Genomic DNA, 12,995 nt, shown 5'->3' with positions numbered 1-12,995 from the left:
AATAAATTTAATGGCTTACATGTATAGTAGTTCTCTACTCCCAGTAAGAACTATTTTTGTCCAGAGCACAAATAATATGTTTAAAAATATAGAATGCATAAAGTCAAGCAATTGAAGTTGAGTCTCAGACCAAAAAAACCCAAACCATAACATATTTTAGAGCATTCCAGGAAGGATGTTAATTACAACAGAGCTCATTAGGGTTTGATTTAAACTGAAAATCCAGGAGTTTCATAATCCTTCAATCCATGCTGCTGCTGCTAAAGAGTTAGAAAATAGATCTACGATTGCTGGAGCAGAACAAATCAGCCTAACTCAGGCCCACAATAACTGCAAACTTTTTTTCTCATATCCACAATTCCTCTCTGTTTGTATAGTTTAAAGCACCATGCAAACCTATAGTGCTAAGAAATTAACAAAGCAAATGCATCCTAAAGGGAGTTTCACCACCAGTGGGGGAGGAAAACAGGGCCAGGGCAGCATTTATGTCAACAAACGCAGGATATTGTTGCTACAAAAATTACCATTGTCAACAGTCAAGTAACTTCATAGGCAGCTTTTTATTCTTTGAAAGAATTATTGCTATAGATGTAACTGTGCCTGCCAACTGAGAAAGTTCCAGCTACAGCAGGGCTGAGCAGATCAGCATCTCTGCTGTAGTCCCCTGAACTCCTTCCAGCTTCACACAACCCCCTTAAAAGAGAGAGGGGGAGAGAGAAATTATGCCAAAACAGAGCACACTTACCCCGAGCCATGCTGAGAGCTCCCGCCCAGGGTACAGCAAGTGATCTCCTCCTCTGGCCAGCATCTCTGAGGTATCGCACTTGGGAGGGGAGATGCAGACACACCCCACCCCCACCCCGCCTCCCTTTTGGAGTGGCTCGTCTCTTAGCTGCACTTTGCTACTCTAAACAAACTCAGGCTCTTTGGGCCATAATTTCCCCGAGATCCCCTCCCCGCCCCCCGGTGCTGTTAATCCCAGAGCCACGATGCAACTGTAACTAACCCTTCCACAGCCAAGTGCGACCACTCTGGGGCAACTCACTACCATTTTCCGTGCAGGGGTGTCGCTTAACCACATACAGCTCCTGTTTTACAGCAGCTTTACCCTCCGGGGAAGTGGACAAAAGGAGCCTCCCTGAGCTGAATGGACATCAGGCAGGAAGGGAAGTAGGGATGGGAGAGGATATTTGTTACAGACCTGTTCCCTCCCCCCTGCAGGTCCAATTGGTTTGCTCCTGGTGGAACCCTGTGCAGCTCCCATTGTAACATTTCTTCTTCCCCCTTGGAAGTTGAGAGCGAGCCGCCTGCGGGGCATTAATTGTTCGCTTTACGCCTCACACGATGGGAGGGGGGAATCGAATTAGCCATTCAATGCACCAGCTCCAGAAATGCTGCCCCCTTTCAGATCAGGTGACCCCATTTCTAAGGAAGTTTGCAAAGTAATTAGACTGCTGCGCACAGAGACACACTGTCCGTCAAGCCCTGGCCCCTGTCACACTGAAGCAAGAAGAATAGCTGAGTCAGAGACAGAGACGCTACTCATGAAATCCCATGCCAATAATAGGACTTAGTACTATTAGAGCCACCCCAAAAGATGACCTGAGAGCATTTCACAAACATTAACCAATTAAGCCTTACAACGATGCTGGGAGGTAAGAAAGTATTTTCATTCCCACTGAGTAGGGAAGTATTCTCATGCCTACTTCACAGAGGTGGAAACAGGTAAAGAGAGGTAAAAGGACTTGCCAAAGGTCAAAAGGGAAGATTGTGGACCTGTTTTTAGCAGAACATTTACACTCACCATTTTAAAAGCCTAATCTAAATTTGATTGGTTATTTATGGGTGTTTCTTTTTAAATGACTAAGTCACTCAAAGTTTTGGCACATCTCTAGTCTATACAAACATTTCCCCATCTCTGCCTCCCTGAAAAACTCATTGTTTCCCGGACTTCCTTCCCATTGCTGAAAGCTCACTTTGAGTAGCCATAATAGCATCCACTGACTGTAATTAAATTTATTCCTCTCCCCTTCCACATCAGGGTATTCCTGGTCTGGCAAGTTCTGTTTTCCTGATTTGGATCATTATACCTCCCTATCTGGTAAAACTTCATTTTTGAGCAACCCATTCATATTCCCAGTGGCTAGCATCTGTGATAGCTTTTTCCCCCTCTTAATAAAAATAATTAATCTTTTACTAGAAAAGGATATTATGTATTCAAGATCTAAACAGCCCCTGTGAACAATCTATTTACAGCACTAACTGTGCTTTTTGCCCTCTCCCCAGGACCTGAGGGGAACAGCGGTCTCTTCCCCACCCCGAGGCCTCCATGTTGCTGAGCTCAACTAGCCCTGGTCCCCTCTTTGGCACATCCTTCCTGTCTCTTTATCAGCCTTGGTCTGATGGGGTAATTGGCTCCTTCTCCCATTCAGCTGGCCAGCTGATTACCCCCATCGGCTTTCTCAAGGGGAACTAATTAACATCTGAGTGATTAGAGTGCAGGCTCACCAGTTCACCCCCTGCACTATGTCACAGGACAAATAAGGAGTTTAAAGAATCCCCAAGACTATATTGGTCCATTAGTAGATGGGAATGGTAGAATTCTCAATAATAATGCAGGAAAAAAACCCAAATATTTATTGAACACTTCTCTGTTCTGCACTCCTCTGTGGGGGAACAGATAATATAGTCTCATCACATGCTGATGATACCACTCTTAATTCCACTACTATCTCTATAGGATGTTAAACAAAAGCTACTAAAGTTAGACATTTTAAAATCAGCAGATAACTTGCATCCAAGATTTTAAAAGAGCTGGCTGAGGATCTCAATGTGGATTTTCAGTAAGTCTTGAAGTACTTTTTTTTTTTTTTTTAAAGGGCAAATGGGATGACCTAGGTAATGATAGGCCTGTCAACCTGACATTAATCCTGGGCAAGATTATGGAGAGGCTGACACAGGACTCAATTAATTAAGAATTAAAAGAGGGTAATGTAATTAATGCAAATCAACCTGGGTTTATGGAAAATAAATCCTGTCAAAGTAACTTGGTGTTTTTTTTTGAGATTACAATTTTGGTCGATAAAGGTAATAGTGTTGACATAATATACTTAGAAGTCTTTAAGCCATTTGACTTGGTATCACATGATCTTGTGACTAAAAAACTCAGACAACATAAAATTAACATGGCACACATGAAATGGATTAAAAACTAGGTAGCTGATAAGTTTCAAATTGTAATGGTAAATGAGGAATCATTATTGAGCAGGTGTATTTCCAGTGCGGTCCCACAAGGATCTGTTCTTGGTCCCTTATACTATTTAACATTTTTCATCAATGTTCTGAAAGGGAACATAAAATTGTCACTGATAAAGTTTGCAGATGACACAAAAACTGGGAGAGTGGTAAATAATGAATAGGACAAGTCACAGATATAGAGCAATCTAGATCACTTGGTAAACTGGACACAAGCAAACATGGGTTTTAATACAGCTAACTGTAAATGTATACATCTAGGAACAAAGAATGTAGGCCATACTTACAGGATGGGCGGGACTCTATCTTAGAAAGCACTGACTCTGAAAAAGGCTTGGAGGCTGTGATGGATAATCATCTGAATACAAGCTCTTAGTGTGATGCTATGGCCAAAAGAGCTAATGCAATCCTTAGATGCACAAACAAGGGAATCTGGAGTAGGAGTAGAAAGATTATTTTACCTCTATTATAGAGCTGGCGCTAGGCATAAGCAGACGAAACAACTGATTAGAGCACTGAGCAATTCAAGGGGGCCACCTATTAATTATTACTATGTGGGGTTGGGGCAAAATATTCCTGCTTTGGGTCCCCAGTTGGCTAGCACCGGCACTGCCTCCGTATTTGCCACTGGTGCAGCCATTGCTGGAATAATGTGTCCAGTTCTGGTGCCCACAGTTCTAGAAGGATGTTGATATATTGGAGAGGGTTCAGAGAAGAGCGAGAAGAATGATTAAAAGGATTAGAAAACCTACCTTATAGCGATAAACTCAAAGAGCTCCATCTATTTAGCTTAACAAAAAGAAGGTTAAGGGATGACTTGATTACAGTTTATAAATATCTATGTGGGGAACAAATATTTAATAATGGGCTCTTCAATGGAGCAGATAAAGATATAACATGATAAAATGGCTGGAAGTTGAAACTAGACAAATTTAGACTGGAAACAAGGCAAACTTTTAACAGTGAAGGTAAATTAGCCACTGAACCTATTTACCAAGGATTGTGGTAGATTCTCCATCACCAACAATTTTTAACTCAAGATTGTATTTTTTCTAAAAGGTTAGCGTTAGAAATAATTATGGGGAAGCTCTATGGCCTATGTTACACAGGAAGTCACAGGTTTCTCAACCCATGTGTTGGGACCCAAAATTGGGTTGCCAGAATATTTCAAAGGGTCATGTGGCAGCAGGGCCGTAACCAGGGCAGGGTGAGCTGGCCAGCCACTCTCTGGCCACCCGGCTCTGAAGGCAGCGCTGCCACCAGCAGCAGCGCAGATGTAAGGGTGGCAGTACCATACTGTGCCTAGTTATAGCATTGCATGGCAGCTCCTGTCCCATGTGGTTGTCTGGGCTCGCCTCTCTGCTCCAGGGACTGCAACTTCTGGGGTCCCAGTACCACTCAGGTTTGGCCCAGCCATCATGATGAAAGCCGTCTGAGTAGGATCCTGAGCCCAAAAAGATAGAGAACCATTGGCCTAGATGATCACAATGGTCCCTTATGGCCTTCAAATCTATGAGAAGGATGTAGATCCATCAGTGTTTATACAGAACACAAAGCTAAAGCTGGTATGGTATGCAGTGAAAGAGCATATTTTCTCAATAGTATATTCAGAAACTTGCTGAAACTAGAAAGGAATGTACAGAAGCTTTGAAAAGGGGGAGTTTGATAGAAATCACACTGCTTGATTCAGAAAAAGGGACTGTAATTTTCTCTCTCCAGCTCTATCATTCAACCACCAGAGCAATACAACTCCAGGAGGATGGGGCAAGAGTTGGTTGCAAAGAACTATAGCTTCAAAAAAAATTGCTTCCCCCCCAGGCCTACCCCAGACAGAGAGGCCTGCCTGTTCATATAAGTTGCAAAGATAAGAGAAGACAACAGCTGAGTAATACAGGGAGCGTACAGATGTAACAACACTTTAGAAAAGTGCAAACAGCATATTACTTTGTTTGATATATGCACATGCTTATAGAGAAAACAATGGAGGATTTCCTGTACACCAGGGGTTCTCAACCTTTTTCTTTCTGAATGTCCCTCCTCCCCCCGCAACATACTGTAAAAATGCCACGGCCCTGCAAGGGGCAGGGGCGGCTCCAGGCTTCAGCTGCGGGTGGTGGTGGTGGAAGGGCTCTGAGTTTCAGCTGCAGGTGGGAGCTTCTGTCCCACAGGGCTGAGGGGGGGTCTCAAGGACTTGGGACTTCTGCCCCGTGGGGTGGAGGGTGGCTTGGGGCTTTAGCCCCATGGGGCAGCTTCTGCTGGAGCTCTGGGGTTCTGTCCCATGGGGAGCTGGGACTCAGGCCTTCTGTCCGGGGCTGGGGGGGCGGGGTGTGCAGAGGCTCAGGGCTTTAGCCCCATAGGGTGAGGCTCAGGACTCCAAGCTTCAGCTGCCGGGTACTGGGGCTCAGTGTGGCCCTGCTTGGTAGACCCCCTGAAAAGTCTCACAGACCCCCTATAAGCCGTGGACCCCAGCTGAGAACTGCTACTGTACACCAAGCCTTGTAACCCAATTCTTCTCTAGTTCAGTCTCCAGACCCTTCTTTCTAAACTACCCTTCACAGAGAACAATGAGGACTTACATTCAGAACACACACTTGTCTTCAGCTCGTTCCATTGCAGAACAAAGCAGAATTGCAGCCAAATGTTTTCTAGAAGCAATATCCAATCTTTTCATCCTGAGGGCCAAACTTATTTCAGGAAGCCCATCATCCCAATCTCTCATTTTCTGTACTGTAAAAAGGAGAGAAATCATCTGCAAGTCCCCTGCCAGGAATTTATGTGGTGGGGGTGAGGGTGCTAAGGGGAGGGTAAAGAATCCCCAACAGGCATAGAGCATGGGGCTTGTTAAGGGCAGGGATGCAGCATGCTCCAGCTATCCGAGCCAGCAGGTGGTCCCAAGTTAGAGAAGACCCCATGCTGCTCTCAGCTTCTCTTCCTTTTTTCCCCCACTCTTGGACTACCATCCGCTACCCTCCACCCAGGGGAGGGGAGCCATCCCTTGCTAGGCCCTCTCCTAAGCTCAGGCACAGCTAGTCAAGCTCCTATCTTGCTCTCCCTAGAGCTCCCTTAGCCTGGCTGGTAAGCAGACAATGGAGTAGCCACAGCTACCATTCTCTTCCCTCTTCTGCAGTGCCAGGGATGTGCTGACCCAGAATGTCAGGGAAGGGACAGCAACCCTCAGATCACTCCTGGCTCACACCAAAGTTACTCTGGAGGCAGCAGGGAAAGCATGGGAGCTTTGCTTGCTCCACATCTTCTCCCCCTAGTGATAAATCAAAGCTGAAGCAAAACCACAGGATCTGAGGGCACGTCTCAGGGAGCACATTTTTAATGCACAGGAAGAAAATGTGTATATTACTCACAGTTGCCCTTGAAGGCCCCAATTTAGTGCCCGGAGGACCATAAGTGACTCTCTGGCCACAATGGGATCCATTCTGTATCATAACTATCACACCTACCCACCCCTAAGCCAAAACATAAGGCACTGTCAGCTGCACAAGTAGGGCTTCTCCTGCTCACTTTCTAACACCACGGTTAATTCTCCCTCTCACAGGTCTCAGTGCCCTGGGGACCTGTGAGAGAATATTCCGAGGCAGAGCAGCATGCCCAGCTGGAATGTTACCTAACTCTCCGAAAATCATTAAGTGGGAACACTTGCCTGTCACACCTTACATGGAATACTGCAGTGGGAACGGTTATGCAAGAGCAGAACTACCATTTCAAAACAATAGTAAAGCATTCTCGTCTGTTCTAGAGGGGACAGAAGTGATATCTGTGAACCACAACTTACACAATCCAGTCATTATTTTACATGCCAAACAAGACAAAGAGGCCACCTCTGCAACTCCATGTGCACAGGGGCATTGCAAGGAGTGATATTTTAACATCAATCCCATTCCTGGGAGAATTAAACATCACCAAACTATATGACAAGTGTGCAAACAACTCTTTCCATAACCACACCTCCCATTGTGCTCGCTAGTTTAAATACACAAAGCAGACATTGAATTTGATCATGGGCAAACAATCTACATTCTATGCAGCAGCAATTTAGAAAGATGACTTGCTGGAGCACATGATCATGAGAAACCCATTATTTCTTCTGCAAATTATTAAATATTACTGTGAATGAAGGAATTGTGCAACCATCAGCTTCAGCAAAAACACTCCAGACAGTAGTGGGGAGGGATAGCTCAGTGGTTTGAGTATCAGCCTGCTAATGCCAGGCTTGTGAGTTCAATCTTTATGGGGGGCCATTTGGGGGTTTAGTTGGGGATTGGTCCTGCTTTGAGCAGGGGTTTGGACTAGATGACTTCCTGAGGTCCCTAATAATCTATGATTTTAACATTAGTTTTAATTTGTATCTTATAGTCATCAGCACGCACACACAAATATCCCCCATTGACCGGCGACTGGTTATACTAATCAAAACTGAGTGGTTATTTGTTGTGTTATGAATTATGCTGCATTTTATCATTTCTGAACTGCCCCTTTCCCCTGGATTTTCTGACAAACATATTTATGTATTTTTACATGCATATTTATTGTCAATGTCATGACTACTAGGCAGTGATATATAATGGTAAAATCAGGGGATTAGGAACACACTTCAGTGAGAGATGCCAGTGTGACATACCAGGGTACAATCTAGACTAATGAGTAGCTGTGTGACCCCAACTCTCTAACCTGAGGTGCCCTTTAAATGCCTTGCTGCTCACAAACAGCCTTCAGCATGTAAGTCGCTCCCAGCTATGTTTCTGTGTGTGCGCTGCACCCAGACAGCTACACTTTAGCTCTTACCAGCCTTAAAAAAATCACCACAGGGTGACCCCAAAACACTCCTAGTCTCGGATTTTCCCCAGAAACATACCTGTCCTATACTGCCCAATCCTTTCCTGGACAGTACAAATACATGGAGTCCATTATTCCTTTAAGGGAATAATATGCACACAACTTGTTACCCCAAATGAGGTTACCCAGACACTTCAGTTTGAACACACTGGATTAGATAAAACAACAAAACACGTTTATTAACTACAAAGAGATTTTAAGGGAGTCCAATTACTTCTCCCTGTTTGTCTCTTTAGGTGCAGTGAATGTGATGGGCCGAGAGTGAGAAGGATGCCTAGGGGTGTTTGTCCCTCCTCTTTATAGTTTCAGTCCCTCTCCTAAAAAACATTTCCAGCTGAGAACCAGGAGCCAAAGAGTCTATGTGGAAGGATATTCCCTGCTTGTTTTTTCACCTGCTTCAACTTCCTTTGTATTCCCTTCCTGCTTGATGACTCTGTTTACTGCTTAAATGCAAATTAACCAGAGCACACATTCCTTTGTTAAAAATCTTAGCCCAGAAAATCTGGGTTCTATTCCCAGCTTTTCCACAGATCCTATACAATCTTGGGCACGTCAATTGTGTCTCTCAGTTTCCCCTATCCATAAAATGGTGTTAACACATACCACAGTAAAATTATTTAAGATCCTTTGATGAAAGGTGCTATCAATTCTTTTTTAATACCACCATGCTGTTAAGCTCCCCTCCCCCGCATCATAGCTTTTACAGGTTGATGGCAAACAGCATTCCAAATTACACATAAAACAATTTGTCTAGCCTTAATGATTGAAAGTGATGGATTTATTAATATCTTGGGGGGGTGGAGGACATACAGTAGAATGAGCCCTCAGCACTGCTTAGGGGATTAGCTAGTGCAGGAACGCCAAACAGGTGCAATATACAAACTACAAGACATAGCATACTGAAGCTGCACTCAGCTTTAACGCTGAGATAGCAGCCACTTGTGGCTACCCCTAGTCTGGCTTCTATGACTACAAAAGAACCACCACCAAATAGCTATACATTTTCAACTCTGCTGGGAAAAGCAGGTTATTCTCTTTCAGTGTAGAGATGCAGCACAAATGGAACTGAAAATTTTAAAGTAGTTTAGATTAATGTAAGCTTAGAGTGAGAAAGTGTGCTAAACTTTAATATGAATTGTTATGACTGGCACTTGATTACAGTTCACAAAGTGAAAAATTATTTCAGCCACTGTGACATACTAGATTAAAAACCCACTGCAGAGAGATCACTACATTAAGAACAACAATAAACTTTAAAGAGCAAGATACCAAACCTATCAATTTATTTATAGTGCTAGTTTAGAAATCTTTGGCCACTTTGTTTGCATAAGATTTTTAGCAGTGGACCCAGAATTTTCTTATGCTAAAATACAATGCAAAAACATCTTGTTTTGTGTGCTCATGAAGAACTGTATCTCTGCAAAAATAGAGATGAAATGCACAGAGAAGTACAGTGCCAAGCAATTGTTTACTCTGAATAGATTTTCACCTATTGTATAATGTTGAAAAACATGCAACAGCATCCTGAACTATAGCAAATGGGAGAGGCAGTACAGTCTACCATACAAAAGGCAGACCGTGGGCCAAATCCCGACCGCCAGATGCTTTTGAACAGACACCGAAATCTTTTTATTTACTTATTATCATTATTATTATTTTTTAGTTATTTTCTCTGGAGTCTGGACCTTGACAAAAAAAAAAATAATAATTGACTACCCCTGGTCTACTGGATAGAGCACTGAACTGGTACTGATACTTGGAATCTATTCCTGACTCTGCCACTGGCCTTCTAAATGGCCATTCTGTGCCTCAGTTTCCCCATCTTAAAATGGGATTAATGATACTTACCTCTTTTGTAGAATGCTTTGATATCTAGTGATTAAGCTAAGAGCCCGGTATTATTATTATATTATTATTAATATTAAATGCACTGTACTACTAAAAATTCTGAAGAAAAAGAGGAGCAATTTTAAATCCACAATTAATATATGCGCTTCTCTCTGCAGAACCTCATTAAAAAGAGGACCTATTCAGTACTCATTTCACAGGCAAAACTCCCCTGGACTATTTTAGAATATATGACATGAAAACATTGTTTAAAAACGATTTTGTTTCCATTGTGCATCTCCTGTACTCTTCATTTCTCTTCCACAGTTCTTGATTATTAATCACATCTGTGTGACATTAGGATCTTTGTCTCTTAATAGTTCAAGTGAGAGAAATGGCAATGGGGAGTTGATGAAGTCAAGTTCCACTAATATAAAAAAATCTTTTCCACAATAATGAATGCTTAAGTCACAAATAGAACAAGCAGACACCATGGGGGAAGAAAGATCCTGCTTTCATGGAGATTACCATATTTATCAAGGGCAAGTGAGAGAAATACAGAAAGTATATGACATACAATAAAAAAAAGCGTTGCTTGTAAAAAAACATCAGTTAAGGAAAAAAATAAGTTCCAACAGGCTTTAGCAGCTCTTTAACCAAGTCCTTCCCTGACAGCATAAATCCATCTTCACAACTCTCTCTCTCTCCCCCCTTATCTGCTGTGTCTCATCACATCATCCCTGCTGATTCAGCACATCCCTGTTGCTATCCTCTCCAAAGCGCAGTGTGAAAATTATAGTTGCACCTAACCCTGCAGAACCCCCAAAACGGGGTGGTGAGGAAATATTACCTGCCCTCCTCTTGGAGTTAATATCCTCCCCCCCCACCGCATAAAACTGTCTTCTCTGCAGTAGTGGGGGTGTTGTTTCAGCCTGTTCATCCCCAGACTGCTGACTTTGTCTACATCCTCACTAGGGAATTAAACATAAACCACCCTTCCCTTACAATCACCAGTTCATCTGAACTGCTGGGAGCCCAAACGTACATCAGGCTTTGGTAGCTGGATGCATTTTCACGAGTGTGCCAGCAGAAAAAATGGGTCTGGTCACTGAAGCCTTTTCTACAATGGACTCCCACCAGTTCAGCTGAACTGATGGCAGCAGTAGGGGATTTTCGATAGGCTAAACTCCATAATGTAGACAGAACTTTACAGCAGAAAGCAGTCTGCTTTTTTGCCTGCATGGGTGGGTGCAGGTTAAAACAGAACAGGGTCTTGTTCCTGATGTGCAGTGCACAATGCCTTTCCTTCCCACAGGTGTTTTCAGGATTATGCTCTCAACACATCTGCTGGAAAGTGCAAGGATGACATTCCTGCCCATTACCTCTCCACTGTCAGCGTGCTTCTTCCTTTGATGCCATAAGCCATTTTAACAAAACTTAGGTTCTAATTTCATATGGCTAAATGCCCAAGAGATCAGAGGTTTTTGTTCCTAACTCCACCCTCTTCGGCAAAAAACAGAGAGCAGGAGGAGGCAGAGATAGCTCAACACAACGGGATCAAAGTCCTTTACTTGTTCAGGTAAAACTCAAGATTTGAAGGCAGCACAGGTTTCCAGGTTCTCAATAGCCACGTCCATACTGGGCACACTGACAAAACAGAAGTCCCACCAGTTCTAATAGCAGTTCAGCTGAACCATTCTTAGAACTGGTGGAAATCCTTATGTCAGTTTCCCCAGTGTAGGCAAAGCAAATATGTTTTTTGTAAGAAAAGTCCTGCTAGAAAGGGATCTCAAACCCCATTTTCCTATTTGTAGTGCTCAGGCAGAGACTCTCATTTAGCACCATCTATTCTTGCTTCTAGATTATTAAACTAGATTAATCAAAGCTGCTAGTGTGTCAGATACACTATCCAACAAGTTCTTCCAGCCTGTTTATCACAAGTAACAGACACCCATCACCACAGAACCTGAGCAACATCTTAGGAGTCTCAAGGCCAAAATTAATTTGTATCATGCTCATGTAGTAGGGTATGATGATCCTTATGCTCCTTTAAAGTTACCTTCTGTTTATTCCACATGAAACCAAGCTGAGCATATATTTGATGTTCTCATCAAAAGCACCTGAGACAGGGTTTCAAATGCAATATTTTCTAAGATGCCTAAAAGATACATTTACCTTAATGATGTACAGTGAGAAAATATATGCAGCACAACACTGTGGTCTCTCTGGGTATTCTATGCTATCCATGACTCAGTAACTGAGTAATTCACAATCATTTTGCCCTGTGTGCTTAGTTTAAAGTAATTGATTTTCTCCACACACACCCATACCAAATATTTATGTCGGTGGAAGACATTAACACAAATGAAACTAAACAAGTACTTATCTAATGTTTTGCTCCCAAAATATCATCTAACCGATGAACTAATCCAACCCAGTGCATCGTTATTTACTTGTCACCAACATACTTGATGTTTTGCAGACAAGGTCTCTACTTCAAAGAGCCTGTGTTATGCACTACCAAACTTTACAATATGCACGTATATATTGCTCCTAAGTTATAAGGGAATTCCAACAGAATTACATCCAATCACTGCATGACCACCTGAAGAGTACAGCCTGATAAATCAATTTAAAACCACAGCTGAAGGAAATAATGATAATTTGTCAGCTATCATAAAGCATTAGCTATAACATTTTACAGATTTCAGGCTGATGACTTTTTCCTAACTGACCTTATGAATCTGTTAACTAGTACCTGGTGAGGAATGCTGCTTTTCGACACACTCTGTCTATTCCTGGTCAAGTGTTTTGGGCTTGAGGTATAGCCGTGCACCCAGTCCCACTCGCAAGGGGATGGCAGGGTAGTATTCTGTTTCCTGAAAAATAAGATTGCATTTAAGTCAAGCATAATCACAATGAATGTGTCAAGCTGTCCTGCACTGGCTCAAGGCACGAGCACCAACAGCCGGGCAGACTGTTAAGAAGCCCAAATGGTTGTGAGCCCTATACTTAGATTTCACCAACCAATTATCAAGTGTAAACTCCTCAGGCATTATAACAGC

General features: G+C 42.8%; 1 protein-coding gene and 1 long non-coding RNA gene across 5 annotated transcripts in view; one reads left to right on the top strand and one right to left on the bottom strand.

The window, feature by feature from the left end:
* Nucleotides 1-8,618, top strand: part of LOC123372826 — a 45,551-nt gene extending 36,933 nt beyond the window's left edge. The window contains exon 3 of the long non-coding RNA XR_006580468.1: nucleotides 8,340-8,618. This is a non-coding gene — a long non-coding RNA (uncharacterized LOC123372826). The remainder of the gene's footprint in view (nucleotides 1-8,339) is intronic.
* TJP2 (tight junction protein 2) overlaps nucleotides 1-12,995 on the bottom strand; it is a 90,986-nt gene that overhangs the window by 56,896 nt on the left and 21,095 nt on the right. The window contains exon 2 of one of the 4 annotated variants that reach the window (XM_045021314.1): nucleotides 12,689-12,809. The exons of 1 other annotated variant lie outside the window; for it this stretch is intronic. Coding sequence is in view for 1 of the 3 variants with exons in the window: in XM_045021313.1 (XP_044877248.1) it covers nucleotides 746-808 (63 nt within the window). In the remaining 2 variants the exon portion in view is untranslated. Of the gene's footprint in view, nucleotides 1-745; nucleotides 843-1,201; nucleotides 1,225-12,688; nucleotides 12,810-12,995 lie in introns of those variants that run through there. 2 more of the 4 variants (XM_045021312.1, XM_045021313.1) reach the window with 2 other exon arrangements.

Source organism: Mauremys mutica, chromosome 6, assembly GCF_020497125.1.
Source record: "Mauremys mutica isolate MM-2020 ecotype Southern chromosome 6, ASM2049712v1, whole genome shotgun sequence".
Classification (NCBI taxonomy): Eukaryota; Metazoa; Chordata; order Testudines; family Geoemydidae; genus Mauremys; species Mauremys mutica.
The sequence above is the reverse complement of the archived record's forward strand: the minus strand, read 5'-3'. Positions and strand labels throughout refer to the sequence as shown.